The sequence below is a fragment of the Amblyomma maculatum genome, chromosome 1 (genome assembly GCF_055883805.1).
Source record: "Amblyomma maculatum isolate TAMU_Amacu chromosome 1, ASM5588380v1, whole genome shotgun sequence".
Taxonomy (NCBI): domain Eukaryota; kingdom Metazoa; phylum Arthropoda; class Arachnida; order Ixodida; family Ixodidae; genus Amblyomma; species Amblyomma maculatum.
In genome coordinates, this window is record NC_139344.1 from 418,103,184 (window position 1) to 418,123,054 (window position 19,871).

Genomic DNA, 19,871 nt, shown 5'->3' on the forward strand with positions numbered 1-19,871 from the left:
CTATTCAGCAGGTGAAGGCAACTACCGCATGGTGATCCGTGCACAGCAGTGTATTAAACATCATTGCAAATGATAAAAAACACAACCGAAAATGATGCGTCTATACTCCTTTGGATAACATTAATGGCTTCTGTCAGCTGCAGCCCCTCTTGCAGATCGAGGGTCCGTATCACCCGTCTGCATAAGTCATTTTATTTGCGGAAGCGTCGGAACCGGAAATAAACGAGAGCCCTTCAGTACTTTTTATGGTCATGACTCTTCACCGAAAGTTTGATATAGTGGCAGGAGCAGCCGCTAGGGACGCCATTGTCAACCTGAGGGCAAGTTTAATCACGAAGGTGAAACTTGCGCGACGTGCGGTAGATTCCGAGAAACAATTGAAAATATTACACTGGATTGTGGCAGTACCAATCCAGACGTCGATGCAGATATAGTCTCTCTAGCTGAAGCCCTGGGGTTTAGCGGTAACAAAGGAAACGTGAACGAATCGGCGGTAGAGATAAGCAAGAGACGTTTATAAGATTGGTGGATAAATAAGGAACGCATGGAAGCTAAATCGAAATTAAAACAAGGGTATATAAAGATATATAACCCGGGATTAAAAGGAAAGTCGTTAAAAGTTGACAGATTATCTAAAATAAAAAAGAAAGGTTGAGCTTGGTTGTGACTATTACCATCCAGTTTCAGACGGGACGCTCCTAACCATCCATCCATCCATCCATCCATCCACCCACCCACCCACCCGCTCGCCCGCCCGCCCGCCCGTCCGTCCGTCCGTCCGTCCGTCCGTCCGTCCGTCCATCCATCCATCCGGGTAATCTGAGGCATCTGAGGGCATCAGAGCGGGGCGGCATGCCAGAGCGGAAAAAATGTCTAACTATACCCATGAGTGTTGATAGTGTCTTTCGAATGCTTACTTTGAAAGATGTTTGGGGAAATGAAAACGAAGGACAATATAACGTTGGATCAGGCCTTAGAGCGAGAATTTCGATGACAACCAATGCATGGCATAATTGTGCCATGGTGTGAACTACCGTCATAGAAATATGTTTCGCATTCCTGAAGAATCATGTTTCAAGGACGTTGCCAGATATTGATTCGCCGAATTGTTGGAGTAATTGCAACTTGAGACTGTGAATGTTTCGTGTCTGTGGTGCGTATTTACCGAGGTCTTTTAAATGCCTCACATTCATCGGACCAGCGGTTAGTTCCAGTAAATGTGTCAAATAACCAACGAAGCAGTGCACCAGGAAAACACGCGGACAGGAAGAAGGGACAAGTACGTGCCAATTACAAGGGACGATAACCAGGCAAAGAAGAATACTTGAAATGACCTTTCTATGGTTTCTCAAATAATGGTTTCTCTGTTTTAAATACAAGCTGGTCGTGGTTTTAAATAAGTTTATTTTTTTCTTCCTGCGGTGTCACGGCATACAGGCCTTGATTGTTTGTTCCATTTTTTCTAGTTTTCACAGTCCTTCTTACTTGCTTTATTCCATTCACAAGTTGTGAATAGCAAAAGTATTCGAACAACGTGTTGCCATGTCAGAACCGAATCATAAATTAACCATCGTTCCAAGCAATCAATGTCACTCTCGTTGAAGCGCATTTCGCGGAAGCGCACTTGCAGGGAGATTTAGAATGTAAAACAGGAAATATTGCTTTCCTGTTTTACACTGCAAGAGAGTGTTTTACAGCACTCTCTCGCATTTCCTGTCATGCGTTGTCATTATGTCCGCAAAGTATCGACTCTCTTCTTTGCAATGCGGGACACACCCCAGTTACACAGCGGTCACGCGCTATATAGGGAAGAAAACCTGGGCCAGGGGGCGCTACGCCGCTCTGTGCGTCAGCGCCCTCCATGGAGACCCCGTCAAAACATCCGCGCAACGCGGCCGCGTCGTCTGCTCCGCGCTGCTTTCCAGCACGTGTTCGAACGCGCGCTCGGTTGTTTCTCTCCTCCTCCGGCCGCGTTCTGGCCGCCGTCGCGCTCCAACAAAGGAAAAAAAAAAAAAAAGTCTGGAATGAAAAAGTGACGGCGCGCTTTTTCGCAAAACTTGTGTGGAAACTTTGACGGAATGGTTGTCGGCTTTTTTTTTTCTTTTTTTTTAGGTATCTCGCACCTCTGTTTGCACCTGGCGGTGCCGCAGTAGCCATCGCGAAACCAAGTCGGCCTCAAGAAACAGATATACGTCATTAATGCTATCACTTGGCGCTTATAAAGGAAAAACACATACGTCAATCGTTCGATCTATCCTCATACGCGATCCTGCTTCGAGAGCTCAAAACTGCGCATTCGCTAGAGGATATAACTGAACTAGGAATTGCACAGCGTAGCTGTGGAATTAAGAATACAAAGGTTTCCGTGGAGAGATGTCCCCGCCTGCATGGAAAGTCGTCAGGCATTTCCTCGCTCTTCGTCTCGTGGAGAGAGGAAACTGCCGCAAAAATGGCAAGCCTCGGCTTCTCGTCAATGACCTAGGTCGTTAAGAAACCCCTCATCGTTAAAGGTAGATATATAGGTCATTGATTTCGGACGTCAGTGCCGCAGCAGCTCTCCCTGACCGCTGTCAGCAGGAACCAAAGGGTAAGGCGGCATGCTTTGTGTTTTTGTAGGGAACGCGTCCTAAACGCGCCGAACGCCGCAGGCACCACGGCGCCGGTAGCATCGCCTAAAACGTGTCCCCAAAGAGTTGAATAGGCCCCTTTCAAGGAAGCAGTCACAAATGGAAAGGAAGCTCCCCAACCCGCGCCCAGAGCGCTCGTCACTGTGTACACGCGTATCAATTCTCAATGAGATGGCTGGACCCTTCATTCTGTGAACAACATGGACAGAGACATCAAGAGGTGCCGTCTCAAGTCCTTCAAAATACCTCTCGCTTGCCTCTACCTTCGAGCAGCGAATTCGAGTTCATGTTTTTTTTTTTTTTTTTGAATGTCTGATCCTGCCAACAAGCGCTTTTTGAAAAATGTCCGCGACGATCAAATAATCATAATTTCTCGCTTTCGAAGGCACCGATAAAAACATGCTTGATAGGGAACCAAAGCTGGAGTTTGCTCCGCGACGCCAGCGCTCGGTTTCCAGCGGAGCGGAGAGGAACTACAAAACCTACGCGCATCCGCACCCGCGCTGCGCGCGGCTGTCTGCGGAGTCTGCGCAGCCCGCTCGCTCGGGAGCGCGTGCTACAGGCAGCCGCACGTGCACGCGGAGCGGGAGAAGGAGAGTGAGGACGAGGGGGGATGGTCGTGCGTCTGTGCGCGCAAAGCCGGCGCTCTTTGCCAGTGGTGTTCCTTTTGCTTTTTTCTGTGCCCCGGCTGACATAGAGGCTGGCTGGAGGCACGCTTTTTATCGGTGCTTTCGAAAGTGAGAAATTATGATTAATTGATCGCCGCGGACATTGTTTTCACAGAGCGCTTGTTAGCAGGCTCAGACAAAAAAAAAAAAACATGAACGCGAATCCGGTACTCGAAGGCAGAGGCAAGCGACAGGTATTTTGAAGGACTTGAGGCGGCACCTCTTGATGTCTCTTCCATGTTGTTCAGAGAATGAAGGGTCCAGCCTTCTCGTTGAGAACTGATCGCGTGTACACAGCGACGAGTGCTCCGGGCGCTGGTTGGGGAGCTCCCTTTCCATTTGTGACTGCTCACTTGAAAGGGGCCTATTCAACTCTTTGGGGACAGACGTTTTAGGCGATGCTGCCGGCGTCGTGGTGCCTGCTTTCGGCGCGTTTAGGACGCGTTCCCTACAAGGCACAAAGCATGCCGCCTTACCCTTTGGTTCCTGCTGACAGCGGTCAGGGGGAGTTCGCTGCTGTGGCGCTGCCATCCGAAATCAATAACTTATCTACCTTTAACAATGAGAGGTTTCTTAACGACCTGGATCACTGACGAGAAGCCGAGGCATGCCATTCTTTCGGCAGTTTCCTCTCTCCGTGAGACGAAGAGCGAGGAAATGCCTGACGACTTTTCATGCAGGCGGGGACATCTCTCCAAGTAAACCTTTGTCTTCTTAATTCCACGGCTACGCTGTGCAATCCGTAGTTCAGTTATCTCCTCTAGCGAATGCGCAGTTTTGAGCTCCCGAAGCAGGATCACGTATGAGGATAGGACGATTACCGTATGTGTTTTCCCTTTATAAGCGCCGAGTGATGGCATTAATGACATATATCTGTTTCTTGAGGCCGACTTGGTTCTGCGATGGCTGCTGCGGCACCGCCAGTTACAAACAGAGGTGCGAGATACGAGCGGTACGAGATACCTAAAAAAAAAACCGACGACCATCGTTTCAACACGAGAGAAGAGAGAAAAACACTTTCACGAGTTTTGCGAAAAAGCGCGCCGTCACTTTTTCATTCCAGTTTGTTTGTTTTTTTTTCTTGCCCCCTTTGTTGGAGCGCGACGGCGGCCAGAATGCGGCCGGAGGAGGAGAGAAACAACCGAGCGCGCGCGCGCAAACACGTGCTGGAGAGCAGCGCGGAGCAGACGACAGCATGCTTTTCTATGCGGCGGGGAGCAGACGACGCGGCCGCACTGCGCGTAGGTTTTGACGGGATCTCCATGGAGGGCGCTGACGCACAGAGCGGCGCAGCGCCCCCTGGCCCAGGTTTTCTCCCCTATGTCAGCCGGGGCACAGAAAAAAGCAAAAATAAGAAACCCCACTGGCAAAGAGCGCCGGCTTTGCGCGCGCAGACACGCGTCCATCTCCCCTCGTCCTCACTCTCCTTCTCCCGCTCCGCGTGCACGTGCGGCTGCCTGTAGCACGCGCTCCCGAGCGAGCGGGCTGCGCAGACTCCGCAGACAGCCGCGCGCAGCGCGGGCGCGGATGCGCGTAGGCATGGCCTCCGAGATCACCCTCGCGCGTGTTCGCGGAGGTGATCTCGGAGGCCATTGCGTAGGTTTTGTAGTTCCTCTCCGCTCCGCTGGAAACCGAGCGCTGGCGTCGCGGAGCGAACTCCAGCTTTGGTTCCCTATTTCCAGACCTTCATGCACACCACGCGTTGAGTTGCTAGTTCTTTCTTTGTTAGGCTAGTCAAGTCTCACGATAGCCACGGAACGATGCTATAGCAGGGTCGCTCTACGATTCCCTTGTACTGCGCGTGACTAATTCGGGCGGCAGCCGCACAAGCAGGAAGGAACCCCAGAACAACATCGCACACACGATGACTTATGTTGAGATTTTCGGTTATTTACAAATGTGGGAGTGGGACAGCACTGGAGAGGAACATGAAAGGAGGAAAGGGGAGAGGGCTCTCTGCTGTGGGCTTCGGCATGTTCAGGCCACATCACTAATCACTGGCCTTCGCGGGGTAGGAGCGGGGGGTCGTCAGCTGCAGCTCGCCTCGGGTTTTGTTTGCGCGTTCGAAGTGTGGACCATAATTTCTAGAAGCCGTTGTGTGTTTTCTTATTCCTGCGCTCGCCTGGTGCCCCTTATGTGCAGCGTTATAGAAGACACGTGCATCTCCCATTTTGTGCAAGCACAACACGGGGCAGAAAGTGAAAAAAGAAAAGGGTGCACAATTAGGCTCCTACGTGCGGAGAGTGCGTAAGCATGCCAAATTTCGAGGATGGTCCACCTAAATTTGCAAGTCACCACTGAGTTTAACTGTCACACTCAACTTAGGTTATACACTAATTTTGATCAAAATTCGGACGTAGTAAAATTTCGGGCGTCCAATAATCGCACTTCTCTCCATAGGGTCCAAATTTTGAGGGGTGATGTTACGCTCATCAACGTGAATTTTCTAATCGTCTACGTCAGGGTGTATTGCTGGAATACCAGGCAGGCGAGGATCGTAGTCCTCGACTGAACGCGTGCTCCACGTGAGACAATCCTGTGACAGTCGAGAGCGAGCGAAAATCTATTCTGACGGCAGACCCAGAGATCATCAGCGGAATGCGTGAGCCCTCATGTAAGAATAGCAGCAGATGTGGCGAAACCCGTTCTTTGAGGCGTGTGACGTGCGTGACTGGTTGTTCTCCGTTTACCGAGCGTATTTATTGAAGGATCTGTGGGGATTTGTACAGGAGGGGCGGAAGAAACGAGATGCAATACATTCAAATTGGCGCCAAGCCATTCGCTAATGAGACCATTTTCGCCTTTACGTTTTAATTGTTTGCATCTATATAAATATCTAATTAACTTATTGGCCTAATTATTTTTTCGCACACAACATTGCGTTACCCTCAATCGATTGACACCACTCATTAACTTCTACGACTTCTCAATTACTCACAACTGTACTATTGCAGACAAGATTTTGCAAATTGCGCGCCAATCCCTTCCTATGCCCTTTTTCGGCTCTACTTCTGGTTGCGTGACGTCACATCATCCACGTCACATTAATTCATTTTAGTCTTTGGTACTTTCAAATTGCGCGCCAATCCCTTCCTATGCCCCTTTTCGGCTCTACTTCCGGCTGCGTGACGTTACATCTTATACATCACCCTAATTGACTGCCTGAACTACTTTATACATTAGTCTTTGGTACTTTGAAATTGCGCGCTAATCCCTTCCTATGCCCCCTTTTTTGGCTCGACTTCAGGTTACGTGACGTCACATCCTTAACATCACCTTAATTGACTGACTTAATTAACTATTTTAGTATTTGATACATTCAAACGCGGCGCCAAGCCATTGGCTAATGAGATCATTTTTACCTTTACTTTATCACATTTTTTCATCTAATTAATTACCTAATTAACCTATTGGTCTAATTATTTTTTCGCACACAGTCACCCTCTATCGATTGACACCACTGATTAACCTCTACGACTTCTCAATTACTCACAACTGTTGCGGACACAAGTTTGCGTGTTTTACCTCTAATTATTTACCTAATAACCTTATTGGTCTAATTATTATTTCGGACATAACATAACGTCACCCTCTATCGATTGACACCACTCATTAGCAGCTACCACTTATTAATTACTCACAACTGCTGTGGACAACTTTTGCATTTATTGCATGTAATTAATTACCTAATTAACTTATTGGCCTACCTATTTTTCGGCAGCAACATTACGTCACCCTCTATTGACTGACACCACTCATTAACCTCTACCACTTCTCAATTACTCGCAACTGCTGCGGACACGATTTTGCGGACGCGGTCTGCGGACAGAAATCTATGAACATAGCGAAGTAATGCTCTCGCATTAATAAACAAGCAGTAACCCCGTTCGTCTGGACTCCGAGTAGATCTCCAAGGTGCCCGGCAGGCTCACCCTAACAGATCACCGGTCAGTGCATCCGATCCGAGCACGGCGGGTGAGGGGAGAGCCCTTTCCAAGGCCGGCAACTTAACCATCGCCTCTCTCGACGAGCACGGCGGGTGACAACTCGGACAGCGGTTCGAAACATAACTGGTGGCCCACCCAAATTTGGAGGTTGCCCCTGAATTGCCCATACTTGAATTAAGTTAGACCTCAGTTTTGGTCATATTCGACAAGGTCAGATTTCTGAGGCCTACAGCGCAGTACCACAACACAGACAGAACAAAAGATGGACGCAAACACGGGCGCTGCAGACCTCGGAGTGATGAACCAACAACCAGCAACTATGTATTAAGCAAGGTCAGATTTTCTGGGGCCAAATTTAGGGGAGGCCAACCTAAATTTGGAAGTCCCCATGGAGTTTGTCACACTCAGCTTAAGTTATAGATACCAATTTTGGTAGAATTCGGGCGAGGTCAGATTTCGGGGTCAAGGAGGCCACATTTTAGGCGTGGCTCTATAAACTTAGGAGTCTCCAATGAGTTGGCCATACCAGGATAAGGCTAGGAAGCAGTTTTGGCCAAATTCGGACGCAGTAAAATTTTCGGAGTCCAAGGGGGCCAAAGTTTGAGGAGTGGCCCACCCCAATTTGGAGGTCGCCAATAAAGTGGCCATACTCGAATGACATCAAGTTTGGTATTCTAACAAAGTCACATTTTTTGCTTTCACGGGGTCACATTTGAGGGATCGCCACCTAAACTTGGAGGTATACTCACTGAGTCAGCCATAATAGGATTAGGTTGGCCATTAAATTTGGTCTAATCGAATTCTGTGGGTCCAGAGGATAGCGGAACACATATCCCTACCCAGGATGTCCCGTCTGCCATTCTCAAAATACAGGGCTGGTATTCAACACTTGAAGGTTTGCCCGGCGCTGAAGCCAGCCAGAATTCGGCTTCTGGCAGCCGCACATCTCCCGTTGAACAAACAATACATCTATCCATATATACTTTATATACTACCTGGACTCAGGGGCCCCTTCACTACCCTTCACTCTCCCCCCCCCCCCTTTTATTTTCTTAAACCCTTTTATGATTTTGAGTAATACAGTACGTTATTAAAAAACAACAACACTTTCTGCGGAGACCACAAGCCAATTAACGCCCACGCGTAAAGAACTCCGCGCTGCCTCACCACAATACAACAGCAGTCGCCTTCGCTCCCGCCTGCTCGATGCAATTCGGTGCCTCCCTACCACGGAATTCTTCCACCGTGCTCCCTACCAAGGAGGTTATATAGAACTTCTGGAGTGGAGGCGGTGCGTGAAAAGTGAAGCCGGCGTCCGCCATCTTGCAAGGGGTAAGAAGGAGGTATCGCCAAGGGGCGCTTCCATAAATAACGTCCCATTTGCGGCTCTACGCTACTTTGCACTTGTCTGGACATCTTCACGCTCTTTTGGATCGCATGGGATAAAACTACAGCCAAAAAGTTCTGAAAAAAAAATAAATACGTGTATATTAATGAGCAGCATTATCGGATCCTACGGCACAGCGCATTTATACAATGTGTATAAATGTGCTGTGTTGATTATGTCGAGTATAACTGCACTAGACTTATTGTAAGTCTTAACTGCCATAAATATCAAAATAAAATAAATAAAAATAACTAAATTAGTTCTTTGTATTAAATTCAACTTTCCGCTACAGCTTCAAGTCATATATTAAATAGCTTGTATCGAGAACGAGATAATGCACTATACAATTTATTGGTGTTAGCTAATGAGCTTTAATTAGGTAATTTCATTAACAATTGAACTTAAGGCAACAACGTCACGTCATATATTGTTTAAAAGGTCTCTACGAGTAGAATTTAAAATCAAATGGTAAACTATGGAAAACGACGTAAAACCGCACACGAGTCTCACTCGGTTAAAATAAACGCGTGATAGAAGCGAAACTGTCTCAATGTTTATAGATTCACAGCACGTAAGGAGTGCTAAGGGCTCCCGGTATTTTTTTATATTTTGTTGACCGCTTGAAAGAAACCAACATGTGGCGTTGGCACGTGCGTCCCCTCGGTTAGCTATTGTCAGAAACATCTGAAAGAAGACACGATCATTCGTTTCTTTCCTGCACTTCATAATTTCTGCAGCATCATCATAACACTTTTACAGCTTGAAACATTTTTATTAAAAGGCTGTCATTTTTTCTCACAGTGCTGCCAATAGAGTTTGGAAGATGTCACACTAGTTCTAGAAGTAGCAGTGTTAATATAGTTTTCGAATGCTATTAATATCATTAAAGTAACAGACTTAGTTGATTCAGCGTTCGTAATGCAGGCAACGAATGTCGCTCATTTGGCCAGGAACTTTCCATACTGTCAGCGAAGCATACATGCCGCAATGCAGATTTAAGGGCTTATTCTGATCTTGAAACAGTGTTCGTCAACTGTGTGCTCTAATTTTGAAACTCAGTTTACGGATGTGCTATGTGCGCCGCAGCGCAAGAGTGTTTTTTGGTCCAAGAAGCAGTGCAAAAAAAATCTAGTGAACATTATAATAGCTCGGCCCTGATTACATCCACTCTTATCACAATGTAAGGCGTATTAAACAAGAAATTGGCAGTCTAACCAATGGACTTTGATGACAAGATGATTTCATTAAGATTATCTTAAATTCACATGCGCGCAAGTGCTCGCGAAACGCGCGCGATGCGGTTGCGCTGGCCGGCGACGCGTGCTTTTTGTCCCTTGCAACATGGCCGCCGCTGTCTCGGCCGGCTTCACCTGCATTGGCGTCCATGGGGGACCGCCACTCCAGAAGTTCTATATAACCTCCTTGCTCTCTACGCTCAGGTAAAGTGAGCTCAGGTCATCGAGGCATCCGACGCTCAGAATGTATGCAGCGCCGCGCCGTGGCCTCCGCTGGCAGCACACAAAGCTCCCGATAGAGTTACGGCGGAGTGTCGTGACTAGGAATGCACTGACTCTGGTCAAACTGATATCCGGTTTCGCTGTTTCCATGCACCAATCAGGCGAGGTCAGGAAGAAAACGACACTCATAAAAACGACGCTGTCTTTTATTGTTGATATGCTTTTTGTTATTCCTAATTATGTATTTATTTATTATTATATTGCTATTAGTTTTATTCTCACTAATTAAAATTTTAGCAAGCCCATGCACAACCCTCACTGTCAGTGAAACGGATTTTATCAAAATTCTAATCTAATCTCAGAAACTGTAACCACCGCCTGGTTAGAGTGGCCAATTGGCCACTCTAACCAGGCGGTGGTTACAGTTTCTGAGATTCTGTTGATTCTGGCACATACCCACAAGGGGGATTAATCCCCCTTGTGGGTATGTGCCATGTTTTATGAGGACAACAACGAAACGACGCAAACTCGGTATAAGGATCCTGGGTCGCGTATATATGCATTTCACTGCTCGCTTGATCTCCAATTCCTTAATTCGTGTTGCGTTATCTCACACGTACTCATTGGCGCATAGTCGATATATTAAGCTGCCCCACTGTTTCGAAGAACCCCCCCCCCCCCCCCCCCCATTGTATAAGGCCACGTTAAACATACGCCTCCGTGGACTAAGAGTAGCGAGTCTGATTAATCTCTCAACGTCCTGGAAGGTTCGATTCCCATATCACCCATCCATTTCAAAGTTGAAGCTCGAGTTGGCATCGTTTGTCACGAAAGAGCACTGAAAAAGGGTAGAGGGTAGAGGGTCGCAGGTCGAGCCAACGTTTCGACAAGTCCGCTTATCAAAACGCTGGCTAGACCTGCGAACTGAGGGGTTCTCTCTACTAAAGAAGACACAGTTGCAAGCACTACACAAACTTTTCCATAATAATAATAATCACATGCCTGGCAGGGCCATATGCGATTTTATCTCATAACGTCGACGACGCCAACGACCCCGAATTTTCCGCGAAGTGAGGCCTCAACGCTAACATTAAAATAAGAAAAAGTTTTATTCCAAAATTCTCGTTTTTTTTTTCCCCATCTATTGCAACTCTATACTCTGCAAGGCATAACTCATTCGAACAATGCCCGCGAAGAGCGCTAGTTCTTTGCCAATGTTACGCCTTCCAACACCTAGCTTTGTCAGCGACAAGCCGGTTCTATTGAAACAGCCTTCCTTTCGAAAACATTCTTAATTGCCAGGCTTCTTTTGGGTACCGATGCTGTAGACGACGCGAATTTGGAATTAACTCTGATCGAATCAGGCAAGTACACCCCCCACTAAAATTAAAAACGATAGACGGTTGTATGGCTGTGCGCCTGATTTCAGCGCGAATAAGCGAGCGGTTTAACTCACAGAAGCATATTACGGTACGCGTTCTGCGTTACAAAAGTCGCTATACTTGTCAGATTGCAGTGTACGGCAAAATAAAAGCGTTTTGCCTGCGTACTGCTTCTAGCCGGCTACGAGATGGAGTTTGCCAGGCGTAAGTACATGCTTGACTTACCTTGGGAGGGGTGGTGGTCGGGATGGACGGCTGGGTTTCTGCGTTGCGCCGATCACGAGGTTTGGCGATTCTATGAAGAGAGACAGCTCAGTAGTGGGCATGCAGCCGGGCTTCGCAAGGGAACCTCCTCATCCATCCTCCTCACTAGCCTCCTCTCAGCCGCTCTCTCTTCGCGTCAGGTGTCGGGTACGGAGTACGGCCGCGCGCCTGCTCAAGGCCCGCTTGCACGAAACATTTAAGTCTAGTCTTATTCTGATCTTCAGGCTTAATCAAATCTTATTGGAGTCTAAACGTTCCCTAGCCGATAAGACGCTTGCACGAAACAAACTAGACTGGAATAAGACAGAAACTTAAGACTGGAATAAGACTGGAGCCTAGACTGCCTCGAGCAGTCTTATCCCAGTCTTATAGTCAGTCTAACATGGCTGCCCTGCGCTTGGTCTGCCTCGAGTTGCTCGCTGAGCTCTTGTTGCGCCGCGAACGTGTGTGTTCCGTGACAGCACGAATCCCCTCGATACGTTCAGCGAGGAGCAGCTGCAGCGGCGTCTACGCTTCGGGCGGGGCGGCTCATTGCCGACATGCTTCGCCCTGAAATCGAGCGCCCGACGCGCCGGAGCGGTGCTTTGAGCGCCGAGCTGCAAGTGATGCTGGCGCTGAAAGTTTTTGCCTCCGGTCGATTACTGCCGGGTATATGATTGGGGCACAGGAATCGACAGCAAGCCGCATAGTATGTCGAGTTGCTCTCGTCCTCGTCCACCGCAGCCTGGATCCGGTAAGCCTCTTTATCTGCTTCCCTCGCTTGTTTCATCGCCGCTTGCTTATCTTGACTAGGCGCGTCAGCTTGCGGTCGGAGCAGCTGAGCATGCGTGCTGTACGTAGGATCTCTCAAGTGTGTATATATGTACGCGCAGAATAACGCGAAGGTATCACTCACCGTGCGCATTTCGCGACTTAGTTCGGCCGACGTGTTTTTCATCATATGTGCGCGCGTGACGGTGTGCAAGCCTTAGCATGACATAGTCGGGGAACTAAACATCACTACGCTCTTTTTTTTTTTTTTTTCAGTTGGCCGTCGCAGAACGAGCTGCGAGATGTACAAGGAGATTTCTACGCGGTCGCCAGTTTTTCACGCGTTGTGGGTGCGATCGACGGCACTCATGTACGGATTTTGACGTCGGACCGGGCCTGTGTACGTGCGTGTACACTGGAAACATCTAACCCGATACCCATCGCAAACACCAGCGCGGGAGCGTGTCAGACGACACCCGTCAACGGCCGCGCCGCCGCATCGCCTCTGTGTATATGCAGTTCACTCTCCTTTCCCAAGCGAGGACCCTCCGGCAGTCTTTTGTCTTTTTCATTTATCTCACGTGCCTCTCTCGCTACTCGGCGCAGTCACGCATGCCTCGCACTTTCAAAACGCCGAAACGCACGGGATGCCTGTTGCTCAATGGAATGGCAATTGGTCTGAACACCACTCGCCGACTAGAAATAAAATATATATTAATAATTAGACGGACGCCTTTAGCAATACCAGGCGCTTTAAAAGAGGAATTGAGAGCAAATGTACCCAAGGGTGCCCACGCGGTTGTTACCTTATTTTTTTTTTTCTCGGAAAAGGCAAAGTCATTGTTAAAATTACAAAGGGTTAAAAATATGAGCCTGGAGACGCCCACCGCATTTTTGGAAATATGTGCTTTTGATATGATGTTTTGCTACCAGTCGTTTGGCGCGATTGCTGCGTCATAGTGTTAAAAATAAAAAAAAAATGCTACTTCATACGCACTGCGTGGTTGAGTGCAGAGCGAATTTGACTTCAAAGCAAATCGTCAGGACAGAGCAGGCAGAAAGGAAGTTACGATGCTTAAAATGTGGGCACGGGAGGGGGGGGGGGGGGGGCTTGGTTTGATGAGCGTGCTGTTGCTTTTAATTTCTATGACCTACGGAGGTAAGTGCCTGAGAATAAACGAGGGGAGCTCACCGAACTCAAGAGGTCGGTGAGCGCTGGAGACATCTATTCACTCTCCTGCGCGCTTCGGTTCTGCATTTCAGCTGGGATTAAATACATTATCCTCGTGTTGGAATCGGTCAGGGAATTGTAGAACGCAACTGAGCGAAACCTCATAGCCAGTGTCTCGCACTGTTATATAAATTTTATACACGATCAGACAGGCAGCGCTGTCAAAATGTTCAGTTTCCAACTTTCGAAAAGCGCGCGCAAGCAAAAGCAGCCGGATGTTTACCTGGAACTGTGATCAGCTATTGGTTGGCGCGAACGCCGGCCGCGTTCGCGGCCGACTTCCGCCAGCTAAAGTCCCTTGATAATTTGAAAGTAGCGACACTCTCCTCCGCGCCGCGCTTTCCTCCTCGATTCTCCTCGCGCGGCGGCGGCGAGCGCTGCGCACGAGACGCTTTTTCCCCCTGACGCCCGCCGGCCGGCCGCAGCAGTGAGTGAAGCGCGAGCTTTTGGGCCAGGTCTGCGCTCCAGGAGTGCACAAAATTTTTGAAAAATTGCGAGAAAAGCATTGAGAATGCCGATAGTAAAGTTCATGAATTGATTGGTTTCTTCTTAGAACTGTTTGAATGGGGAATACTGATAAACAAAGCTTTCAGGCGAGTTCTGTGCTACAGACACTTTTTAAGTCTTATGATAAGGTTTTACTTTGTGCACTTAATCTAGTACTGCCTCTTACTTTGTGTTTGTTTTTTTTAGAGCGTGAAATCTGTCACCGCGGTAAAACTTCAGAAAACGATCCAGGCTGGTGCTTCGAACTTCAAGATTAGAGAAGGTTAAAGCAGGACTTAGTCTATTTCGCTACTGTCAAGCTATCTCTCTAAGCATAGTATATGTCACGTGATCAACCATGAGATTGGATTATTGGTTAATTGTACATGTATTTCAATCAATTACTGGGCCAAATTAATTGATATTTAGTAAATTGCAATTAAAATCTTAATTTTAGCTGCAACACCGAACCGTATACCGTTGGAAAGCTTAGGCCAAGTGTAATGGCACTGTGCTAGGTAGCGATCCGCGATAATCTGCGTTCATTAGTTAATTTTGTATAAAATCAAATTTTGAGCTATTCCTTGCTGCTTCGAGGCAAGGAACAGGTTTGCCACGGCAGTCTTGATATGATGCTGATGGAGGAATTAAATAATTTTAGGAGTACGTGGCCCCTCACAGACTTCGCGTGTGGTTAAAAGACAGCAGGGTACACTGGGAGAAGTGGTGGGCCCTATTGCCGATACACTGAAGTTCTGGGGCAAGCATGCTGTGGTCTCATGCGCTGTGTAAAAGAGCTTGATTTCATTGAACGCAACAATCAAATAAAAAATTACAAGGTGCACATAGGTCTTCAGCGTGCGGAAATGAGAAAGCATAACTGCCAATTCATTAACTATCGCTATCCTATCTATCACTATATCTACTAATGCCAGAGACCTATCGTAACTGTCACTATCCGCAACGAACACTATCACCTCACTATCCGGGCCTATTACTATAATTTACTATTATTATCCGTAACAGTCACCATCATTACCTATCACTATTCATAACCATCACTATTTAATCTGATGCCGTCCCATGACCCATTGATATACTTCAATTTTCATTGACTTACGTTGTCAGTCATATCTCTATTATCTCATAATATCTGACGAGACAACTATACATTGACTTTGAATTCTTATACTTTCTTGTTTTCTCATAAATAGAGGTGGGAAAAGAGCAAGCCACAGAAATAACTGACTACTATCAGCGCGAGGTTCATGTCTCTGTCGAGGAGGCTTCCTTTACTTCAGGACAAGTCGGTGAGAGAAAATTGATGGAACTGCGTTTGGTCTGTTTTTTTTTTCGAGTTCGTGTAATATTGGCGGCTCAAACTGGCCTTCAGTGAAATGTAGTTAGAACATAGAGCGATGAGATAATTACTCAGGCTAGGTGAAAAAAAAAATCTTGCATACACTTGAAATGAGTAATATGTTAGTGTTAAGAATTGTTGCTCGCAAAATGTTCCCCTATTTTTACATAATAACTATAATCATTATTGATTGTTTAAGTTTCGTAAATACAGAAAATTGATGCGATGATTCCGGCTGATTTGACATCGATGAGATAACTTTTCTCGCAATAAATGAATACGCGGAATCGCGCTTTTAGAGCTCCAGCTTTCAAAGCGAAGGTAACCTGCCAACGCCTAGTAGTCATGGTCAAAGTGAAGCGTGTGTGATCATATGAACACCTCCTGCACATTGGCCGTATCCCTGATAAAACGAACGCATATTTTTTAACCCACGCGTGCGTCGAAGCATGGCAAGGCACATTCAAGAATTGAAAAAAAAAATGCCATACGACCTAACTAGTGCAGATTACCCGCAATACCTCGGGTTTACTTGCCAAAGAGTTTTTCAGGGCCAGCATTCATTGCCCCCGAGTAACCGACGCACACTACAAGTAAAAGCTGGAAAGGCTAGCTCCTCACAAGCCCGAATTTTGATTTTTAGTGAAGGAGGCCAGGGATCCTATCATAATCGCGACAAATGCAATCGAGAGACTGTAATTTTCCAGTTATTTCTGACAGCAAAAAGCAGATTATAGTGCCCTGTTTCTGACTGTACAGAAGTCGAAGCGTGTTAAATGATGGAGCCTTGGAGCCTCGCAGAATATTCAGCATGCTGCAGAGGACAACCTTATTTTTATACAATGAACATGCTGCCGCCGCAAAAATATTGAGCAGCAAGCAGGAATAAAAAACGCAGCGTCAGGTGACGCGTTATTACGGGGAGTGAGAAAGGCACTCGACGTCGCAAACAACTCTGTTGTTTCTAGGAATAAACGTCTTTCGACTAATCTTGTGAATCCATTGACTCGAGCGCAAGCCGTCACGCTTGCCTTGAGATATCATGAATACCGCATAACCATCTTCAGGTCGCTTGCTGCAGTTGTACGCGCAACAGCACGGCATAGAGCTTGCACGCTGCAATAAAAGCACAGCGCGCAATATTCGCTCGCCGAGACTAGGAGAAAAATGGCGCGAAGGAAAAAGAAAACACAAGGAAAACGCCGGACGTGCGTCGGTTTCCAATGGTAACGGCAGGGAGACCAATCGTCGCTCAGGAAATCGGGCGGAGAGCCGGCCTTCAGCGAAGGGGCGCGCAAGGGGCGAGGAGGAGGCGAGGAGGTAGCGCGGCGGCGGCAAAGTTCAATCGTTGGCGTAACTTTCAAAGTATCAAGGGGTTTTACCGCCAGCTCCCCGTCTCAATCCCTGCCGGTGGCTGAAATTCTCGCCTAGGGACAAAAAGTACCTACAGTCTTCAGTAAGTCTGGACTGTAGTTCAGTCTTATCGGTTCGTGCAAGCGCCCGGCGGCCGCCGGGAAGCCAAGTCTTATTTTAGATTCGGATAAGACTAGACTCGGTCTTAAGACTGGACTTATACCCTCACGTTCGTGCCGGAAACAAAATATATGCTAATCTACACATGCGTGGTCGAGAGGTGGTGGTGTAGCGTATATGAAAAAAAAAGAAATAAAAAGATTTCTAAAATTTGTCCTGTGCGAGCGCGCGCGCGCGCAAACACACACACACACACACACACACACACACACACACACACACACACACACACACACACACACACACACACACACACACACACACACACACACACACACACACACACACACACACACACACACACACACACACACACACACACACACACACACACACACACACACACACACACTGCACGCATTCTATTTCATATTGGATTCCCCACACCTATGTATAATTTCGCCTTGAAGAGCTTTAATAAGATACAGACATTTGAGTCACTTCACATGAAGGGCAAGGTATGTGGAGGGTTATGGGAGAAGTCACTGTCCCGAAATGAACGGTATAGTTAGCCTGATGATGATGCTCATTGTAGCATGAGAATCTAAATTTAGCACTCCTTCGAACATCTCCACATACACCCCGATACTCTGTACCTCCGCTCGTACGTGTACGGAACATAAAGTCGTATTTCAGCCTTCTAATACACACACACACACGCCGCGACGACTCATTGCAGTCGTTGCCTGTGCAAGCCAATCGGTAAGAAGTACGTTTTTTAATTATTTCAACCGTACTTTTTTGAAAAGAGTGCGATATGAAACGGTGCACGTCTCAAACTTGATGAACGCAACGTTGTCCTGTTCGAGTACATCTACCAGAATTCCGCCAATGCGTAAGAAAACTTCGCTCAGAAACTCACGCTTCGCGGACTCAATCCATATTCCCTATCATGCGGTCGTTCTGGCCTAAAGGGGCTTTAGATCTAGCGGATGCGCGCCGGAGCCGGCAGACCGGCAGCAACGTGATTCCGACCGAGCCAAGGCGTGAGAACGAACCAACAGAAGGAAGACAATGGAAAATTCCGCTTACGTGGCTTCGCCGCTGCGACGCGCCGTGGACTGCTTGAACAGTGGATCGAGACTCGCCTCCTCGGGTTTCGGCTGCGTAGAGGTGGTACAGCACAGGATGTATGCCACTCTACGAGCAAGCACCGTTTCCGAGGAGAACGCCATGATGGCTTTTGCAGATTTGAGCGCTAGGTGCGTTTCGAAATGATGTGTCCAAACAACACACGTATACGTGGCGACCCGCAAACAACCTTGACCAGACTTGTCTAAAGCTATCAAGCAAGGCGGAGTTTTTACGTAAGGCGCGTACAGCTTGTCTGGTCGAAAAGATGCCGCTGTGCCCCACCTTCAGCTCCAGTAATATGCCGGGATGGTTAGGAATGTGGGAGGAAAAACGGAAGCCTGCAGTGGATCGATAAGTGCTAGGTATACTATATGGGAAGCGTGAATTGTGGTTGGTATGTAATACTAAACCAAAATTGACAGGCAATAAAAACAACAAAAAATCGAAATAATAAAAATAGATAATAAAAATGAGGCCTAAAGGAAAACTGGAAGGTACATGCACGTGTCGAAGTCCGTCGTAGCTAAAAACCAGAAAGCGCGTAGTCGTCGCGTCGTAGTCCGTCGTATTTTGTTAAGACATTGAAAGTGATTACTCATTGTACCGCAGTCCGTCGTGCTAAATGAGCCGAGCCATTGCGTCGAATCAGGGTGTCGAATCGGAACCGAAAGCGAATTTTCGCCTAAAACCTAACCTAACCAGATTTTGTCCGGCATCTTGGAACTGAACCCGAACCGGAACAAGTCGGAGGAACCGTTCCGAACCGGTTCGCGGTGCGGTTCCGACCTATTTTTGCTGGCAACTTACGTTCATTATTTTTCTCTTTTACCGCTGCTTGTAAAGCGCTCTTATTTCGAAAGGGCCACTGCACACCGCGAACATAAGCAAAAAGATGACAAGAACAGAAAAAATATATTGCCACCTACATAGCATCAATCTGGTGTCGGGCTATCGTTTCATCCCGAACACGGGTGGCCGCTGCACTGCTCAATGACGCTCCTCATTGAAAAAGTTGCCCTCTTCGAGAGCCTTCCAGGCAATGAAATGATAGCACGAAAGCCGAGTTTAATAATAATAATAATAATAATAATAATAATAATAATAATAATAATAATAATAATAATAATAATAATAATAATAATCAATATTAACTTCATTTGAGAGTTTCAACCAGCATTACATCGTTGGCCTGCCAAAGCCGCAGTGGGCTTGATCGGCGGGCCGACAGGCAGCAGTAACAAACTGTAATGTCTGAAAACCACAGTATATGCTGAAATATCTTAGGCAGGAACATGCAAGAAAAGAACTGACAGCAATGAGGAGGGAAAAAATAACAAACAAGCCACGTAACTTGAGCTAAAATGAAATGTGAGGTAGCACTTCTAGTAGATATAGTACATACTTCTAGAAAAAGCCGATTTTCGACAGCAATAACAATTCAGAATGAAACAAATAAACGGAACGTATGATATATTCACATACCAGCAGATTACAGGACACCTAAACAAACAAAATTACATTCTTCGTGCTTACTTCTACACGCCAGTAGCTGTGTATTTGTGCGGTTATGTATGATAGAGACGAACTTTAAAAAAGGTCGGAGGCTAATGTATAATTAGATTAATACGACGAAAGATTTATTTTAATTTAAACTTTTCTTTTTTTTTTCGTGAAAGGCATTTACGCGAAATGCATATTTAGATAA

General features: G+C 47.0%; 1 protein-coding gene across 2 annotated transcripts in view; it reads right to left on the minus strand.

The window, feature by feature from the left end:
* Window positions 1-19,871, minus strand: part of LOC146209174 (RNA-binding protein 4B-like) — a 151,350-nt gene that overhangs the window by 80,131 nt on the left and 51,348 nt on the right. The window contains exons 3-4 of one of the 2 annotated variants that reach the window (XM_084596820.1): window positions 18,125-18,195; window positions 11,694-11,763 (exon numbers count right to left, since the gene is read on the minus strand). In XM_084596820.1, the coding sequence (XP_084452946.1) occupies window positions 11,694-11,763; window positions 18,125-18,195 (141 nt within the window). Of the gene's footprint in view, window positions 1-11,693; window positions 12,360-18,124; window positions 18,196-19,871 lie in introns of those variants that run through there. The other variant, XM_084596803.1, reaches the window with a different exon arrangement.